We start from the raw sequence: 21227 nt of genomic DNA on the forward strand, positions 1-21227 counted from the left end.
TATATGTTATATACTTGTTTCTAATTTCGTTATCTTATTATTTTTCAAAAATTCCTCACCTTGCTGTCCATTCTTTACGCAGCTTTTGTCGCTCACTAAGAACTCGCAAGAAGCATCTGACGGTTTCATTCCTTTGTTCCTCAATTTGTTCCTCTTTTCCAACTTCAGAGAGGACCAGGCTTGTCTGAAAGGGAAAAAATACATAAAAATTATAATCTAGAAATAGGAAACAATGTGTAAAATTAATAAAAAGCCCATAAGCAAATAAGGACAGTAAATCAATAGCTATTTTTATTACAGTTCCACTGCTGACAAATCAATACAGTAAATGATGGTTAGAAATGGCCACTATATATTTGGTATTTAATCAATATACATGGCACATAAGGTAAAATTTAAAATCGCATTGCCTTAAGGAACACAACAAGACATTGTGCATTCTAGCTCTCATTTTCTTGAGACATAATTCTTTTCTTTTCTAAATATTTTCTTGTATCAAATCATATCATAAATGCTTCCCTCAATACAGCATTCGTTTAGGGGATCTGCCCATCCCCTTTGATACTTGGTGAAGCTAAAGAAGAAAATACCTGTTTGTATTGTATCTTCTGAAGGGAATTTCTGATGTCCCCATGTTCTCTTTATCATGAAATATTTCAAGTAAACAACTAGTAAAACTCTTTTCATTTATGGAACAAATTAAAAACTGTGAAAATATACATACATGCAATGGATTTAAGTCATCTGTGGAGTAGAATGACACTAAGTTGCTGCAGACCAAAAGCTACTCCCAAATGTGGTGTCAAGTATCAATCTTGATACAATAAAACTACGAACCTTCTTATCCTCCTTCATCCACCCAGCAAGCTAACTCCAACTCCCTTGCTCCATCTTTCCCTTCAACTACTAAATTCACCCACCATTTTCTCCTCTTCTTTCCTCAAAGCTCCCTCATGTCTGCCAACTTGGAAAAGAAACAGCACATGCTGATGCTCATGCTAATAACACGTATGTCAACTAGTGCACATCTGCTGACTTGATGTGCAGCAGTCCAACCACACTAGAGATTGGTGCTGCAGTCTTTTCCTCCATTGAACGTATTATATTTGTCTTCCTCTCCTTAACCAGCCATAGATATTCACTTACATGTTTTTGCTATTTTAACAGTCAGTCACATGTTCTGCAAATGTATCAAAGTACCTGAAAGCTTTTGGGAAGACTGACTGAATGGACAGAATGCTTGCACAAACCTAGTTTTTTCCACAGAAAAGGAGGCAAAAATTATGTTTCTAACCTGAGCAGTTGTGGAAGTGAGTTTGAAAACACAACTCAAACATCACCGAGAGTTGCAATTCCTACTCCCAGCATGGCCTCTCTTACAGGAACATGACAAAAGACATGGCATATTGCCTCCTCCTCAGCATTGCGTACACATTGCATTCTGCCCTGGCCAAATGTACACCCACTAAAATTCCTTGGGGGATTCTATGAGAAAAACAGTTGTTATTATCTTCAGTTTGTGAAAACAGGAAGATCTATCCTTGGTCTGACAGGATTTTGTTTTTTTGTTTTTGTTTTTTTTTCTTTTTTTTGTTCCCCCCCCTTAAAGAAATAATAATATGCAGATTATATACTTCTTAAGCTATGTAAAGTAGTGGTAACATTGCTAGCACCACAGTGGCTCCAAAAGACAAACATGACAGGGTTCATAGAGACAGAAAATAATTTGATTACACTAACATCAGATGACAAAGAGCAAAAAAGCATCTTCCTCTCTACCTCCCAGCTCTATCAGTTAGCCTACCAAAAGGCATTACCCTGTCATATGGGACTTACACATCAAAAAGAACATTTCCTTGTAAAAACCCAAAATGTTCAAAACTCTGTCTATACAGATCACATTCTTGACCCTGCTTTGACATTACAAAGCAAACAAAAAGCCAGAGAGCATTTTCAGATAAGGATTCCCTGACACAAGCTTCCCTTGCACTGACCTACAACATCTTTTCCACAAGCTCTAATATCGGCCAACTTCAACAAACGCAATCTTACAGCCTCACTTCCAGCAGCTGCACAGTTTAAAGCAGGGTTTGATAGAGGACTTCAGCATGAGAACATACTCACATGAGATGAAGAGATGTGCGTTCTTTAATTGATGTAAATTAACACTATTGTCATTCAGAATAAAGAAAACTATTAAGGCTTTAACTTTTATATGTACCATGTGTGAGGCTTGCCACAGCACTATAACCAAAGCTTATCTCTTTATTATGGGATGCTCACACTGTAGCCATACAACTAGGTCACAGTACACCAAGATTTCCCTTTCAGAATCTTTAGATGGACTTATTAATCACAAGGGCATAGGGAAATACAGTGGTGATGGAACAGAAGCCTACTTCTCTCCAAGACTGAAGAAAAGCCCCATGTTTAATGATGCTATGCCTCCCAAAGTTGAAAGTTTAGTTATTTGCATGCAACAAATGTCAAGATTCCCTAAATAAGTGATTCCCAACGCACAAAGCATGGAGAACTGATAGTTCCTAAAGAATTTTCCACTAAAATGTGATGAAAAGATGATCTGATTAGAGTATTCAGTCAAAGAAGATGGGTGACCACTTCTCCAAGTATTCAGAATCCCATAATGCTGTTGTATGAATTCTGATGACCTGGCAAAATTGCAACTTTGGTACTAAGACCGACTACCTAAAGTCCCCTCCATCTAGGGAACATCATAATTCTGGAAATTGAACAAAATCTAATTTTTACTGAGAGAACAATTATATTGCTCTAGCCTTCTGTTAACACACTTCATTTATGTGGTGATGTACAAAGTTCAAGTCAAACTCATAGTTTGATGCTGACATCATAAAGGCTTCTTTACTGAGCCCTGTGAGTACAGTTGCAGCTACCTGGAGGGTGAAATAATACTATAAAGCAACATACAACAACAGTACATAGCAATTTAAATGATTTACTTGTTTTCTAAGAGTGCTGAGGGCAGTAAGGTTACCTGGAACATGAGTGCAGGGCTTGATACGTAGCTTTTATAGAGGCGTTTATTAATAACTTGTTATTCTTATCATCTCAATAAAAATTCCAAATTGTAACAAATAAAGCAGCATTCTGGGTAAAATGATATTATAAAACACATTCCTTTGAAAGTTTTCTTTTCCATGTTACTTGTTTTGGGATTTATTTTTAACAAGGGGATTCAATATGTACCTTGACTGATAAAGGTCAAGGGTTCAAGAAACTCAGTCAAAGATGTTATCAGCTGGGAAAGCCATTTCCTCACATCAACACTGATAAAAATCCATCAGAAACCCAGCCAATACCACCCCTGCTCTAAAGGGCAGGAATGACCTTCTTTTGAACGTCATTATAGTCACACATCCCATCAAAGAAAATCTGATCTTGTGTCTCAATTCTTTTAATGTTCTTTAATGACAGATAATTGTCTGCAGAGGCCCCCTTTGCCCAATGCCGAGTGAAGCCTTCACATTTCTGAACTGGACTCAACACTGACTCAGTGTTTTTCAGCACACTTGGGACTGCAGGACAGTAGAATAAATAAACAACGTAACCAGCCCTACAGCCTGTCTTATCTCATCCCTGTGTTCACAGAGATTCTTGAGGGTGGCAATGTTTACAAATTGTTGAAACTTTCTTTCTTCTGCTTCCTGAGCTGGCAAAAACATATCCTGGACAACCGAAGAAATGAGATTACGCAAATTGCTTATCACTTGAGGGAAGCAACTTCTCGTCTCATTGGCCAGCATGTCTCTTTAACAAGTAGTACTGTAATATTTTCAGAAATCTCACCAATTCTCCTTACAGATCTATTAATGTCTTTAGGGCATTTCCTTGCAAATCCCAAGCAGCATGGTCTTAAAAACAAACACAGAACCCACCTTTCAAAAAACCCCAAACCTATACATGCGCATATGCGCATATATATCAGTTGTCAATCCTTCTACCTTAAAGATAATATTTGGGAAGTTACACCCTTTACCTTCCTCCTGGTACAGCAGCAGACCTAAATCTAGTGCTCTACCGACATATCAGACACCAGCCATGAGAGCGTCTTCTCTTATCAGGTATGAAATAAAGGTACTAAGATAAGATTTTTAAGAGAGCAATATCATATTCCTCTCATTCTCACTGACAAAACACATCAGTGACACAGGACTGAGTAGAAACTTATAAGCAAGTTTTACTATTCACGCAGGACACATACCCAAGATTAGATACCTATTACAAAGCTAACCTGCTATTGTAACAAGATTACAACAATATTTTTTTTCCTCAGATACAGACTGAAGAAACTATGTTTCAACATCACTAGGCCACTACCCTGCTTAACTGTATGTATCCTGGGTGAATACCACAACATGCTTACAAACAGGAGGGAAAAAAAAGCAGCCTCTAAACACTCCAAAACCCATGCTGGTACATTCTTAGTCTTTTAAAGTTAGATTTTTCATCCATCAGTACAGACCTCTTGAGGAGCCAGACTTAACGTTAGAAACGTTGTATAGCTGGAGACATGAAACCTAGTATTCTGTCAAACAAATTAGCCTTCAGTCTGAACTAGAGTGGCACTTAGGACAGTTTGTCTCTTGGTCCCACTTTACTGAGTCAACAAATCAGATTTTTCACTCTGAGTTAAGATTTAATTTACTCACCACCAGTTTAAATAGGATAAAAGCTTCTGAATCTTTATTAACCACTTGTACTTTAATATAGCAGTCATCTCTCAATAATCAATAACTAATACAGAAAGGAAAAACAAAGTGTAAAATCTGTAAGCAGGATTTACATCTTAAATGTTGCTCTCTATCTTCCTTGTTATTTTTGTGACTTTATTTTGCTTTTAGTGCAAAAAGTATCCTGATGAAATTCTGTATAATTGGAACACAAAGCCTTTGTGGGGGTAGTGGGGAGAGAGGGGAAAGAACCTGAAATCTATTTAGCCATGTTAATTTAACATGTCATAACTTCTATGTGATAAAAAAAAAGCTAGTAATTGCTTACAAACCACTTCTTATTTGATATTTACTTTTACATTTTTTTACTAAACATATGAGCAAATGCACCATTTTTCATTGATACAACGGATGCCGCCAGTATGGTTTAAGTTATCACCCAGTAATTTGGGCACATTAAACCCAATTCTATGCCTTTTGTTTATTAATTCACTATGCCAGATATCACAGTTTCACTCAGCAACCCTCATGTTTTGGATGATATTGAAAAACGGCTCATGTTTGTCAAAGAGAATAAAAAAAAAAAAAAAAAAAAGAAGTAAAGAGGAAAAAAGTGTTGTTTATAGAAGCCAGCTGCTCTGGCTTCGGCGCCAGCAGCTCTTCATCCTGCTATTTTATGCTTGCAACCCCCACTGCCCCCACTGGCACAGGTACAACTAAATGTTGACTTCAATGCTTCAGAGAGCACTCAACTGATTCTGTACATGATTAATTGCCAAAGACATGGCTGACCATATGGAACAGAGAAAGCATCAAGTAATTCATACTTCTGTATATGATCATTTGGCCCCTGTTGTTTTAATGTACAGGAAAGAGCTAGTATAGCACAGACCTGGTGTCTTGCCCTTGACAGCCCATTAAGAAATCTCAAAGCACCTAGTTGAAGTTATGCTGTTGGCTTTTCAATAGCAGCCTAATAAAACAGAAGCAAAGCTTTCCAACTAGTCTTAAATCTTTCACATACAGTACATTAACCACTGCTGCTAAAACAACTGGTTTCTTATGATAGGAAATGGGATTTGATTTCTAGCCTCTGCATACTTACTGAAAGCCTTTTTCTGACCTTTGGAGGGTTTACAAAATCATTGTTCGTTTTTCCTGCCATTTTCCCAGTTTCTTGCCATGGTGATCCTAATAGATTTGTTTAAGGTTCAGTACATTCTACTCTTACTAGCTGTTATATGCAAACTGTACAGTGAAGGTAGGCTCATGGGAGCTGAAAGGAAAGAAATTATTATTAACTGTTTTCTTCTTGAGAGTCAGAGAAGTCACTGTAACATCTAAAACATAATTTACTTTTAAAGACCCTATAAAACAAAACAAAAAATTCCTGAAAAGAAACAATATACTAGCATGTGCTTTATTTTATCAGACTGGAGACAAGTCATAAAATTGCATTTGTGAAAGAAGGACAATTTATTTTAAAAAGCTGTAGTATTCTCAAGGATGTCTGACACAGAGCTCAATGAAAAGGAAAAGGTGCAGACTTGGAGTATATGTCAGTATCATTAACTGCTTTATATTAGTTTTATCTACCGTTAACATCTTTTCAGTCATATGCAGTCAAAGAAAAATGTTTAAATAATGTTTCCCTGTCAAGGCTCTTAGGATGACAGTGCTAAAAAGTTAATCCCCATCCTCACAGATCTTCTGGCAGTTTTGACATATGTTGGCAAGGATGTATTTGTTGGCACCTTCCATTAGAAAATATTTACATGGAGTTTTCTTGTCTGTGGATTTTCTAGTTTTCTAAATGATACACATGGTCTGAAGGGCCTTATGTGGGAAATCCTAAACGTTGGACATTCATCAGTAGTAGTTTGCCCAGCTACTGAATTCAGCTAACACTATTAATACTCCAGCGGAATACATGAATAATCCACAAGCCAGCATAAAACTCCGTAACTATTCTGGTTATTAACAGAGCACTTCCAACATTAAAACAGTTTGTCTAAGCTCAATATTATGTCTGTATTTAAATGAAATATAAAGGAGTAGAGAATTTTATGAAGGACATGTAATTTTTGTATTTCTGTAGGGTCAAAGGAACAGAGGCTCAAATTGCTGGTGTGAAACCACTGCCAAAAAGGTTATATATTCTCCCCTACCATTATATTCAATAGTGCACATCTAAACTAAGCAAGTACATAACCCAATTATAGAGTAGAATGCTTAAAGTTAGACATATGCTTAAGCTCTATATACAAGTCTACATGCATTAAAATGCAGGAGCACTGCCTCTCTTTGAGGCTGACAACAAAGGATGAATACCTGATTTGATAGATGAGTAGTTTGACCTAGAAAAAACTACAGAGTAGATCACTTAGACACTTCCAAAGAAACTTTAGGTCTTCTCTACATTAGAAAGTTGTACCATTTAACTATATTAGTGGAGCTAAAGCAGTATATTTTCGAGCTATATGAGTTTAAAGGTCATAAATGAAACCAGGCAGAGCTTATTTGGAAATAACCATTACCTTTATGCCTATATAAGCGTATTTATACTACAGTCTTGAAACACATATTTAGGAAAAAAGGAATACAAACAGAGGTAATGACGAAGTAATTTTTGGTTACTCTAGCATGCCAAAAAAGAATGGATGTCCAGTGGAGGAAAAAAAAAAAAAAGTTTTTTTTACTGGATGATTCATCAATGCAGTTCTGATAGGTCTCTGAAAGGTTTTCAGTACTTGGTTACAAAGAAAAAGTTGATCTTAGTTGTAAAGATCAACACTATCAAAATATTTTTGCTGCACGAATCCGTTTGACAATGTTCTAAAGGTGAAGTATAACCTATCTCATCAAGAAAGAGCAACCAAACCACTCAAAATATTTGGAATAAGAGTGGCTCAGCATCTTCAGATGTATGGGTGAGTGAAAGGTTACCCTCTAGCCACATTCTCCCAGAGCATGGCCCCTCCACCTCTGAATCATCAATAGCACAAAGGCTGAAGCAGGCCTACCATGCACAGTGGATTATATGAAGTGTAAAACATTGTGGGGAAAAAGCTTTTGAAAGAAGTCAGGAAAAAGAAATCACGCTTGCAAGGAGATCCAGCTGACAGGCTAGTCCCTAACAAGTGAATATGTTTGAAAACATTGTGAATGCAAGAAAAGAACACGCCTTTTGTTTCCAAACCTACAGTGTGTCTTTACCCCAACTGTTGCCTGCATGGCTGAACATATGTTTTCTGAAAAAGAACTGAAGCAGAAAGTGTTCTTTGTTATAATTCACTCCTTTGTATACACCTCCCTTTTCCCATTTTGGTCACATGCAAACAGTAGTTACACTGGACACGTAAATTCTGAAGGACTGCACAGCAGCGTATGCTTCAGTGACTATTTACTATTGCTGAAATCAGTTGAGCTAAGATGCAATACAAGACTCACTTCACTAATGTGCACTCTGGACAGCTTACATTTTGCAATACTGATTCATGCCAAGTACAACCTGTACACGTTCACTTCACCAGCAGGCAGAATTTTCATCAACAGTTAGGTGCAGCTCCAATAACCACTGAAGAATCATACAATAAATGATCTGATGTGTTCAAAAGAAATCAAAAAGATTACCCTATAATTTTCTTAGAATATCAAAATTAACATCATCAGCTATTATAAATAATTTAGAAGGGGAAAAAAGAGAGGAAAAAATGATGGGCTTCAAATCCAGAAGTAGATAATACCATCTCACAAACACTGAAATAAACTCTAGTTTGAATTAAATATTCATATAATTTTACTGATTCTAATGAAATAATTCTATATGTAAGCAAGGCTTTGCTTTGACTCATCTAATTTATACTGAAGTTCTAATATGCTAAGCTACACACAGTCTTTTCTTAAAATATTTATAGATGCCAACTGGCACCAAAATTTCTAAGCTAGACACCCAGTCCTTGTAGCACTCAAAATACAAACTGGAATCACTAAACTTAATACTATTGGTCACACAAAACATTATTTTTAAATATCCCAAACTATGAAGAAAGATGGAAAACAGTGAGTGCTAGATTCTGAATTCATTATTGCATTTTAATTTGTGACTATCTTTTAGTGTTTAATTACAGGTCATATTACTGATTTCCTTGAACAGTACATCTTAGTATCTATTTATTATGGAAAATCCTAGAATACCAACATTTTCCTCCCATCGCTGAAGCCACTATCTGTTGTCATCGAGCCACTTAACTGTCTTAGCCACAACACTTTCTAGCACGACATCTAGTAAAAATACAGTTGTGCAAACATTTGGAACACAATCCCAATGTCATTAGTTTTATCAATGTAATTTAAAACACAGAAATCCACGTTACAGAATGGGTTAAACACTGCAGAAAGAAGAAGCTGTAAGCCACAAGCAAATGAAATAGTAAGCCACATGTCCAGAAGTGCTTGTGGGCATGCTTTGTGTAAGACGCATGCCACAGCAGAATAGCAATTTAGTACATATGCAAGATAACCACATAGAGCTGAATCATATCTTCAAATGACATAAGGGTTTCAATGCCTTTATCATCCTCACAGCACTAAATGCACCAGGTCTGTGGATATCCCTGTCAGAATGGGACTCTCACCATGTTATTTCAGAAATGAAGTTTTGTCGCATTTGGCTCAAGTAACAGCTTCATTACCCTCAGTGACTCCATGGCACACTGTTATGAAGATTTAAAATTCATAATGATGTAAGTGCAGTAGTAATACTAGCTGTTGTGGCAAAAGGGATGGAAAAAGAATTGAGAGAACACTCCCAGGAAGAGCACAGGAAACAAAACCAAAACAGAACCTAATATACTCTATGTATTTAATGAATGGGGAATATGACATTGTCAGGCAGCAAGGAGGATGCCACACCTCATTGCTAGAGGTGACAACAGCATTTGGAAATACACTCTCTTGCAAGCTATGATCATTGTTCCTGAACCAAAAGCTAAGCAATCCGATTTCAGCGCCTTATCCTCTTCCAGTTTTGTTAAACTCCGTAACAATATATTTACATCAAAATATGTGCTAGACACTTCATATATAGGCCAAGCATTTGGTGATGACCTGCCATTGAGCGTGTGCAATGTAAAATGTACAAACCAAAGCAATATACTAGCAAATTTTAAGAATGGGGAACGGAAAAAGGAGAACATACAGAGAAGTTTACTAATTTAACTCTCATCAAACAATCACGCAGAATATGTTCAGTCGCTATTTCAGGTGCAGTACTTACAGTAAATATAGATTCCTCCTGGGAGAGTAGGCAACTACTTTTTAATTCTCTTGCATTCAGAGCATGTTTAGGAGCAAAGTTTTGCACATGACGTGCAAAACATGACTTACTGCAAACATGATTTACTGGAGTATTATAATGCTCTAATGCAAATATACTTATTTACAACATGACTTATTAGAGCATAAAGCTATATAATATAAATACACTCTCGCTACATGTATACATGATGTATATGCACTATATATATACACTGTGATATATACATGCTACCTTTATATGGACACTAATTTTCCATTACGAATGATAGAGGGGAATGTATCTTACTAGTATATATAGGCAACACAAATCTTACGAGAAAAAAGACAACTGCAAAATTAATTCAGTAGTCCAGGTACATCTATAATGCTAAAAAAGGCAATGTATTATAATTAATATGACTGATCAAACTTACCAACCTCTAGGCTCAAAAGAAATCTACACTTTTTTTTCCAGAATAAAAAAAAAGAACCCTCCTCCTAAATGAAAGAAAATTAATATCAAATTGAACTCTCCCTAATCTCATATGCATATGCATATACATGCTCTATACAGCCACACCCAGACCAGGGTATTACACAGCTCACAGTCACTATTTTCCTCACAACCAGCCTAATTGCAGGGTGCCAGGGTGGCGGCGGAGCATTCCCTCACGGCACATGTGGGCAGAGCCCCCTCCCCAGGCCAGGCCACTCTCCAGAGGTTCTCCTCCTCTTGAGACACTCAGCTGCCATCCTCCATCGTGCCAGGAGCTCAGGAACATTTCTTGCTATTTATTGTTCCTCTGAATGCAATGTATCTGTAAAATCTACAGTTTATAAGCCTGTTAATGCAAACTGTAGCCAGTTATTCATTATTCTGTTCTGATAGAGTTGTGTTCCAGAGAAAGACCGTGCTATACACTACGCTTCCTGGACTCTAGATTCGGATTCTGCCCATGTTTTCGTTTCATCAGAGAGATCTAATGTTATGGCTACACAGATATGACAAATATCAACATGTTAATAGTCCATGCTACCGAAATACCACTTTTCTTCTGCTAATATTCCCAGATATCCCATATGGGTTTGTTTTCATTTTATTTTGATTTTGGAGAAGGATTTTTGCTCTGCTTCACACTCTTAGGAAGAGAGTAACAAAGCACTCAGTAATTAGTTTATCTCCTAAGTAGAAAGAAAATAAAAGGTTAATTTTTCACTTTAAGAGGACGATTATCAACTAATTAACCCAACAACTGAAAGTAGACACAAGTAGCTCAGGGGCAAAATATATTAGTTAAGAAAATTTTTAAATTTACTTCCTGTCACCTACTAGTGCATTAAAAAAAACCTTCTTGTGGAAATATTGTTATTTAGAGTCTAATCAAGTTCTATTTGTTGTCAATTTGTCATATTATTTTTTCATGAACATTCAAGTATTTATAGATGAACACTTGAGAAAGAATTTAAAGCTTGAATGGCCAACTATTTGAAAACGTCACTATATCAAGAATCATTATATAAACAATTTTCATTAATGACACAGCATTCAATCTGGGAAAATAAACTTGTATCATAAGATTCATGTACCTCACAACAAAAACAAACAGCATGATCAACATATTGCTGTGAATATATGCACATCAATTACTCTCCGAATCAAAAGTCATGTGCTGAAGACTCTGGCAATTCAATAAATATGACATTTGCATGATGTGCTCACACACTGTGACAATACAAGTTGGAAAACAGAGAAAGAACACTGTTCCTCTGTGATGCCCCATAACAATCCACTCTGCTACACTGCACTGCAACATGCCCAGCTCCTGCCTTACCACTCACTAACGTTTCCTTCTACAGGCGCATGAAATAAGATATGGGCTCTCAAGTTCAGCTGCAAAGTCCAACTTAAGAGAGAGGTCAAAGGTGGCTGACTAATCACCTCTGCACTCTTCGAGAAGGATCAGTTAATCCACTAGTAAAAGTTAAGGCAATGTCAAGGATGTATTAACATAAAATGGTCAAGTGTCTTTAACAGACATGTAGTGACTGAGTACGGGCCACAATGGAGATGCTCTCTACTAACCTAAAAAAGCTTTTGGATCTCCTGGGTTGCTGCAGAAATGAAAAATAGCAGTTTGTGGAGGAGGCTTTGACCTGCATTCTCTCATACAAAAACTTCTACCCTTAAAGATACATCATGATGAGCTATACTAGAGCTCTAAATCTCCGTTTAATGTTACCGTCCATCTAGTTCACATTCTGCTTTAACATCACACTTCACAGCATTCGGAGTCCACACAAGAGATATAATCTATGTGAACAATCATCCAAACTATTAATGTGGCATATATAACTATTTCTCTTAGAAAAAATGAAAAAATGTCATTTGATAAAAAACTGGTCCTTCTCTTCAGTATTTGGATTCTGCAGTTTCTGTTTGTTTTGTTGTGTTTTGTTTGTTTGTCTGTTTGTTTGGGTTTTTTTCCTTTTAAAATTTTTAAGATGTTATTATGTAATCCTTTTCAATAAAAGAAATCAATTTTCAGGGTTAACTTTACATTCATTTAGGAAAAAAATAAGCTAAAACATTTCCACTAGGATATGGCCTGCCTTTTAACAATATTTGATTATTTTTTTCATATTCATCAACAACTCTGTTGTCAAGAAGACTGCATGCTGGAAGACATATTTATTGTACTACATATTTACAGTCTTAAATGCTACACATCTATTTTTTCTGTTTCACAAAAATGTTTCTTAAATGTCTATTAACAGATAGAACTACTCTAATACCAAACTATCAATACACTCTAGAGTGTTAAAAATTCTTTCAAGGTTGGAAGATATCCTGTTTAAACTTCTATGACTAGTCAAATCAGTTACTCTCATACTGGAGAGGTCACTAGATATAGTAAGTTGCTCTATATATAATACCTATGAAAAAGAATGCAAAAAGTTTAGACAAATAGGAAGAAAATTAAAACCCATGACAAAATTTCTCTGCCCAAAGCCTAAGAGTACAACAGGTATTATGAGGAAAAATAATATTTTGATAATCATTTGTGAAAACATGTCATAACATTTCAGTTTTAAAATACAGTAACCAAATACTATAAACTTAAGTTCACACTGAAGAGCTTTCACCTCATGAAAGTCCCTATTTTTGTCTTAACTCCAAGTTGGCAAAATAACCCCAATTTTCTACCTTGATTAACACAGTTTGAAATCCAGCAAGGAACTATTCCTACTAAGCTGCAACTTGCCATATTCAGAACAGTGTTCTGCTTTCATAAGCATGTATTACTGCTTCATCTTCTAGAGATAATAGTTTCCCCTCGCCTTGTTCATTCTGTGCTTATACATTCAGCACACGCACAGGAACTGTTGCATACAACCCTCTTGGATCAAATTCATCACATTGGACGGACCACAGCCACATCTATATACTCTTTTCATGTGCTGATATAAACCTGCGTGTCTCAAAACCAGACAGGAATTAAATTGTATCCATGGTCCAAAATTATAACAAAATACTACAAAAAGCAAGCAACCTGGAACAGAGATATCGCCCCAAAAGGGCTCAATTTTTGACACAGTGCAGCACTTACTTAAGAGCATGACTTGAACTTTTTTGGCCTACAAAAACAACTACAGATGCCAGTCACAGATTACAAGCAGCACTGGGTTTGAAATCACCTAAAATCTTGGGACTCAGGGCCAATTCTAGACAATCAAACCCAAAATAACTCATAAGATTTCAACAGTATTTTACCTCCATACATCAATGACTACAGATAGAAAAGCACAAGGATTACTTAAAACTCATAAAACCATTTTAAAAGGCTATACTTTGTTCATTTTTAAACTGATTAAAAGAGCTAAGCATACTAATATAATTTGACATTTTTAGAAAGTCTTAATTTTAAACCTCTACATCAACACACAAACAGCAACTGGTAAATTGTTATGTAAAGGGTTTGGGTGGAAAAGAGCAGTTCCAGCTTTCTTTACTACTTTTAGGATATCTGGAAAGGAAAGAGGAAAAGCTTCTTTGTTTTATGTTATTTGAGGTGAATCCATTAGCTCAGTTTAAAAAAAAAAGAAAGAAAAAAGTACCACAGGTCAAAAGAACAAAATGACAGACAAAAATCCATTGCCAAACTGGCTGTCGGTTGGATGCACAAGAGTAATGCTAAACAACTGTAGTATGGAGACAAAATATGCTTTCTTTAAGACACTTTTACAATAAGTTATTTAAGCCCTGTGAACAGCCTTGCCTTGCACCCACCCCTCACACATTAATGAAAACAAAGGGGGCCCATTTACATTGTAACCGTGCAGTGGGGTTAAGCATGTGACCTTAAAGTATGGTGCGCTTGTGCTCAGTGGAAAGGTTCTTGACAATATAAACAAGAATTACTGCTGTTAGAGAAAGGGAAGACAATTAAAAACAATCTAGGATGCATGTTGTACAGCTGTTCAAGTTTCAGCGACATCTGACCTCTAAAGATGCTACGTGTTTTATTTCAGAAACTTAAGCCATTTTAGTTTTATTAAAATAATCCTTCAACAAAAACTGAACGTGTATGACAAACATGACGTTTTATGTGAGTAACACAATTAAAATGGTGTATTGCTGGCAAAACATGCCATTGCTGCAGTTAAAAAGATGTTGTGGTCTGCACATCTCTTTCCAATACTTAAGTTTACTAACAGCTAAGTAAAAAGGAAATCTCCATGAAGAATTCTAAGAAAACCTGTTGAGAAAAAACCCCTGTTCTTCAAACAAGAGACATCAACAGGTCAAATCCCATAATCAAGTCTGTTTGTCAGAGAACTTTGTGCCCAGGCAAAAAAACTTGGGTGATTTCAGCAAAACGCTACAGGCGCAGTGTCCCAGCATAGATCAAATTGCAGGACCAAGCAGCCACAACATTTTTTTGAGCTTAAATTTGGATACCATTGATTCCAAATACAATAAAGACAGACTGCAATTATGGTTAGTATTTTCTTTATACATGCCTACAAGTTTTCTAATAATGAAGAAAATACTTAAGTTGTAAAGAGAAAATGATAGAACTAGCTTTTTTCCATCGGCCACTACGACTAATTGTCCTAATATTGTCTTTAAAAAGTAGGTTTAGAGAAGAACAACTTCTGACAAAATAACAAAGATCTTGGCTAAGTTTCTCTAAACCACAATTTTCCTGCCTGTTTGATCTTTGTACAGTCAGCATAAGCCACTGAAACTCCTCCACAAATGAAAGGCATTCATGGGAAGCCATCAGAAAGCATTGCTCTTCCTCTGGGACCCAGGACAATAAAAGAAAAGTTTGTGTCTGCCACGTGGGCCTACGATTCAGCTTAAATGAACAAACCATTGCAATATCCTTTGGCTTTGTGAAAGCGATACTTCCTACTTTTTTGGAAGAAAGGAAGTCATATATAAACAGAACAAAGGGAAGAGGCAACACAAGTAGAGCCTCTCATAATAAATATTACAGTGAAAGTTTTGCTCATCAAACCAAGATTAAAAACATATTTTAATCTCCCAAGTTTTATGCCTTTGATGTATGTTGAAGAGGAAAGCTTATATATTTTGTAAGATTTACAACATTTCTAGTGGGAATAGCTTCATATTTCAGGTTTTTTCCTGTTTCTGAAATTGAGAATATATTGGGTTGATTCTATCCCTTAATGCTGTGTCATACTAAGCACTTCTTTAGAGAACAGAAGTTAGGATGTCCTTTGGACATTTTTCCCCACAAATAGGCTAGTGTTCTACTTAGCAAAGCACTGCAAAATCATGATAGTGTTGTGATGGTAATCTCTAACTGTGAACTACTTCCTAAAATGCCAGCTTTCCTAGATCATGTGAAAGTTCAAATATTTGCACTAAACTCCATAGCATAGAGAACCACTAAACTGCATTTCTTTGTGGTGCTAAAATTAGGAGAAGTTTATACAGCTTCAGTAGTAAGAGTAGTAATTTATTATCTGTAATTTCACCACTACATGCCCACAACAGCCTGATATAAGACACAAAGCATTAATTTTCAGAATTTCAACATACAAAGCATAAAACTTACGCATCAGGGACTCCCTTTATAACATCTTCTGTTAAATTCTGCATGATTTTCTTGCCCTTCCATACAACCTTTCTGGGTAGCTTTTCTTGTTCTCCCTTGATATAGCACTCATTGCTATGACAAAAGGACCTGCACTTAAAATCACACTACCTTGATGTAACACAAATAACTGCTCATTTCCACAACCTTAAGTGAGGGAAAACCCACATACGCTAATGGTCCTCTCAGATGCTATGAGGCAAAAGAGCTGAAAGTTTCAGTGTAAGTAACCATGAAAGAGCATGGGTAAGCATGCTCTCCCTGGTTTTACGTGCTGTACAACACTCTTGCTTTGGTCTTAACAATCAACCATTAACTCTAGGGGACACCATCAGAAGAGGAAATTTTTAAGTAAGATTCACCGAAGTCAGAAGAGCAAAGGTGAAAGATGCTAGAGTTGACATTTCAAACAACTATTACAGTGAAGATAACTGTGTTGAATATTGGTAGACTTAGTTTAATGATTTTTAAGGAAGATCAGTTAATTTCAGAGAAATATGAAAATAATACAAACCAGTTATAAGTGAAAAAAACTCTGGCCAGTAGATAGGTATGTAGTTTAGGAGATGGGAAGAAGGAAGCAGCTGAGGAGGTGACAAAATTCTTTTCTCAACCGTAGCAGCCCCTATAGAGCTGATAAAGGCTCTCCTTCTATGTATCATTTCAAAAGCAAATTAACCACATAGCTGTCTTTCCAGAAGCCAAACCCTTGCAATGTCTGGTAATAAAGCACTCTCAATCAGTCCATTTGATTCCAACGATATATTAGAGATGCAGAAAGTTGTCCAGAGATGGTAATTTGCAGGTAAAGAAAAAAAGTGAAGTCACAGATTTCAGGGACAGCAATAAGACAACCATAGAAGATTTTCTTAAGGAAAATAAGCGAAATGTTGTAAAAAAAGAAAGGGTTATAGTGTTAGAAAATTAATACAGATTTCAACCTAGGAAGAGTCAATAAAAGATTATTATAGAACTATTAGAAATAAAATTATAATCAGAAATTCCAAGGCTAGAATGACACCAAAGAAACTTCAAGAAGCCTGACAGGGAAGACAGGTGTCTTGTCAATAAATACTGTGCCAGAAGAAGGTTCATGCACAACTTCTTAAGTCATTTGCCCAAAGCAAACAGCAAACAAATGAAAGTGTGAGGAATAATAGGATTCTTGTCTCCTACTCTTTATTTCCCTTCATGTAACCATATGGTATCCATATCTGTGAGGATAAGCGGTACTTTGTACCCTGGTGTTTCAGTTTTCATGACACTTTACAAGTCTCATTGCTCATTTCACCGCTTTCCACTAGCTACTCCTTAATGACACCCAGCCAGTGCTTCCTTTGCTTTCCCATAAAAACAACATACTCAGGAAATAATGAATGTATATTTGTCTCTTTCAAGTAACTGCAGCTCCGTTTTAACCATTTACTTTGCAATAAACTTTTTAAAGAGACCTTTTTTTTTTTTTTTTTCCCAACAAAAAAAAGTCTGTGTATCTTATGGAACATAATATATGGATTTTTAAAAATATACAAATAATATCATATAGTCTCATTTTCGAGCTACAACCTACGACCTATATTAATTCCCCTACCTTGGGGGGAAAAAAAAAAAAAAAAAAAAAAAGAAAATAAAACTCACAATAGGTACAATAACTGAGCATCCATATCTCATTTTCTCATTTTGAATCTTCAGCCCAAACAGAAATACCCAGTGACTGGTATAGTTCATGCAAAAGCCTATCAAATTACTTCTGATAGGGAATTGCTCCAAAGCATAATTTGCTAGATGGAGTTATTTAAAAAGTTGCTGTGGAAACAAGAAATAATTGTCCGAGAGAGGAGTAGTGTAAGCTTATTAACAACAGCATGCTGAAGTGTTCCGAGCCTTAACTGAAAGAACCACCTGAGAAGGCAGAGCCGTTCAGTCTCCTGTGGCGAGTGCAAAAAGTGGACTCAAACCTGTTGTCAAGACTGAGCAGATTTGGTGAAGATGCAGGTAGAGCCTGAGGAGATGCTAGAAGGCGAAATGAATCCTCCAGAACTACAGAAGGCAGGAACACGTACCTCAGGAAAAAAATAAAATTCTGATGAACATGACTCAAAGATTTCTCTTTTGGCAGAGCAGTCTCTCTCTGTTCATTCTTTCTCAGTGTAAAACTGCTACATAGTCTATATGAGAAAATTCTGTGTTTTTCTGCATTACAGTAGCCTCTGAGGCAGGTATCAAAACTCACATTTAAAAAAGAGAATTTTCTGTAGAAGACTCAACATTTTAAGATATTTTAAAGCAGGATAAGGTAATGCTTAATATCGCTGAAGCCACTGAAAACAGAACACTGTACATAATAAATTAGGAGAAACAAATTTCCTGGGAAATTGGAAATCCTTCTCCCCAAACTCCAGATCTTCATAGAAATTTAAAGCCTATTCCACTCCCAGACTATTGCAGCTCTCTGGAAACCATCCTAGAGGGTAAATTTTACCTGTGTTTAGAGAAGTGTTTGCAATGTGTTCTACAACATGGCCTAGGAATGATATTCTAATTTTTTTACCTTTAAATTATAAACTTAAACATGAAAAACATATAAAGAAACCCACGTTGGACTTTTTTTTTTTTTCTTTTAGAGTAGAATAAAATTAATAGAGCAAAATGAAAAGATTCATCGCTGTTCATAAGAATTCATTCACCCAGGGAATTTTTTTCATCTGTCCTCTCCTTTACTTAGCTAGACAGAAAATAGATTTTACTGGCTATGTTTAATTTCCACAGCTGTCACTGAGATCTAAAACATTTATATTGGAGCAACCACATTTATCCTCGGGAAACCAGTAACTGGAGTACCAGTTCAAACACTGTACTGACTACCTACTATCTTCTGACCCCAGTGGTGTCTTAGATTTAGAAGTTGTACTGTGCAAATAAGCAGTAAAATGTTTTTTGATTAAAATGTATTTGATAAACGCAATTAGTTCTTGAAACAGAAAAGGTTGACACTGGTTCATACATGCTTTTTGACTGCGTTAGTACAGATTTAAGACAAAAGGAGATACAACAATAAAATGAAAAAAGGACACAAATACTTAATATTTCCGCTGCTCATCTCTCAGCTTATTTCAAGTAGCATACTGTTGAATGTCTAATAATGAATTTAACTCTATAAATTCCACTTATGGAAAGAGTGACCAACGAAGAGCATCATGAGTAACAAATTCATAGCCCTAGTGAGAGAGTCACGTTATTTAATGAAGTCCGTTATACAAACTTTTCAAATGGTTGTTTCAAAAAAATGATTACAGCATTTGTGCTGATATTTATGGTTCAATCCAAGAAAATAAATATTTGTTTGTGACAGATGTAAAAAGAAGTCAAGCAGATTTCAGCAGAATTTGAAACAGGATTAGTGAAATTATAATATATATTTGTACACATCATAATCTTCAATATAAAAACTGCTAAATGCATTGTTCTAGCTATAACAGTCACATCAGCAAACAACTTGCTCCATCTTTTCTGAAGCAAATCTTAGTTACCAAGCTGGATCTTATTATTCACATTTGAAGTGTTGATATTTATATGTTTAAGTTACACCTTCAGTTTTATGTTCTTTCAGTCTTTTCTTGCTACCCCCTAATTCCTTTCCCTCCCCACTTTTTTTTTTTTTTTTTTTTCCCATTGTAGTAGTAAAAATGGATTTTCAGAAAACCAATAACAACTTTTAGTAAAAAATATATTCTGGTTTTAATCAGGCAGCTCATCACTTAAATTGTCACACATACAAAGTATTGCAAATCTTGTATCTGCAGACTTGCAAGCTGAATGTTCTGCTACAGTAAGGCCATAATACAACTCTTCCTTCAAAGAAAGTTGATTCAGAAATATGTCAGTGGACAAAAAACTATCTTTGACAAACCAAGTGAAATAATACATTCAGACAATGGTCACATTTTTAACTAGTTGCGTCATTTGTTATTAGTAGTTTACACATTTAATTTTCCCAGAGCAAGACCCTATTAAATGCTGACACTAACAAGTCTGACAGATGAACATTCAGATCTTCATATTAATAACTTGCAGTTCTTTTCATCCGTGAAAGCAAATATCTGCCTAGTTTCTCTTTCCTGCTCTATCACTTACTGTGGTATTTCTAACTTCAAGGAGTAACAGGAAGAAAAGGAAAAATAATTTTGAAAGATGAGGCATCAGCTTTCACATTAACTTCACTATGTTGACTATGAATAAAGTTTAAGAAGTACATATACTTTCTATTTCATTATTCTTTTTCTTGTTACAAGTTTCTCTTGTAGTCCCAAGGTTCTTTATACTTCCATTATCTTTATTCCCATTTCTCTCTATTTTTTAACCCTTCTCTCACTTTATTATACTATATTCACTTTTACAATTGTTTCCCCTCTTTGTTCCTCCCTCTTTCCTGCAACTTATTTCCTCCCAATTTATCCCTCCGTTACACTCACAAACCACTTTGGCCTTTAATTCTACCTCCTACTGAACACTCTTTCATGTTCTTTCCATGCATTTTGTGGTGCTACACTACTTGCAATCTCTGTGCAGAAGTAGAAAAAAAACATTTCTAAGTGCAAATGAAACTATTAAAATATAAGTGAAACACTAAAGGAACAAAAAAAGAAGGAATGAAGCCAGTGTAGTTCTTAGTATTTGTACAAGAGAAATAAAGCTAACCACAGGCCAGCAATTGAATGGCAGACAGCCGTTAAACAATCTTAAACAGAAAAGTCATGTAGGAAGCCACAGTGCTATATGCAGAGTTCCCCCTGGAATATGTACAGGAAAAAAGTCCCCCTAAATTTTCAGCATGTCTGCTTTTTATCCCACAACATAGGACTAATTATCCTCAGTGTCTGAGCTGGATTCTTTGCATGCTGGAGCAGAACAAATACTACTTTTTCACCTATCTGTCATAGCAAACATGAAAGATTATGACAAAAGCAAACTAGCACTACTCTCAGCACCTCACAGATCTCTGAGCAAAACACCAGAGAGAAAGCTTGCACACAACAGACAGTAAACCAAAATCATCAAATGAGTAGCTGGGCATGAGCATCTTGCCTCTGTG

The 21227-nt window shown here is 35.9% G+C and overlaps 1 protein-coding gene across 2 annotated transcripts in view; it reads right to left on the reverse strand.

Annotated features, from left to right (window-relative positions):
• The window catches only part of FTO (FTO alpha-ketoglutarate dependent dioxygenase), a 257897-nt gene that overhangs the window by 143768 nt on the left and 92902 nt on the right, over positions 1 to 21227 (reverse strand). For both annotated transcript variants that reach the window (XM_042797500.1, XM_042797499.1), the window contains exon 8: positions 60 to 184. In XM_042797500.1, coding sequence (XP_042653434.1) covers positions 60 to 184 — 125 coding nt within the window. The remainder of the gene's footprint in view (positions 1 to 59; positions 185 to 21227) is intronic.

This window comes from Tyto alba, unplaced genomic scaffold (genome assembly GCF_018691265.1).
Source record: "Tyto alba isolate M040663 unplaced genomic scaffold, T.alba_DEE_v4.0 Super-Scaffold_26, whole genome shotgun sequence".
Lineage (NCBI taxonomy): Eukaryota > Metazoa > Chordata > Aves > Strigiformes > Tytonidae > Tyto > Tyto alba.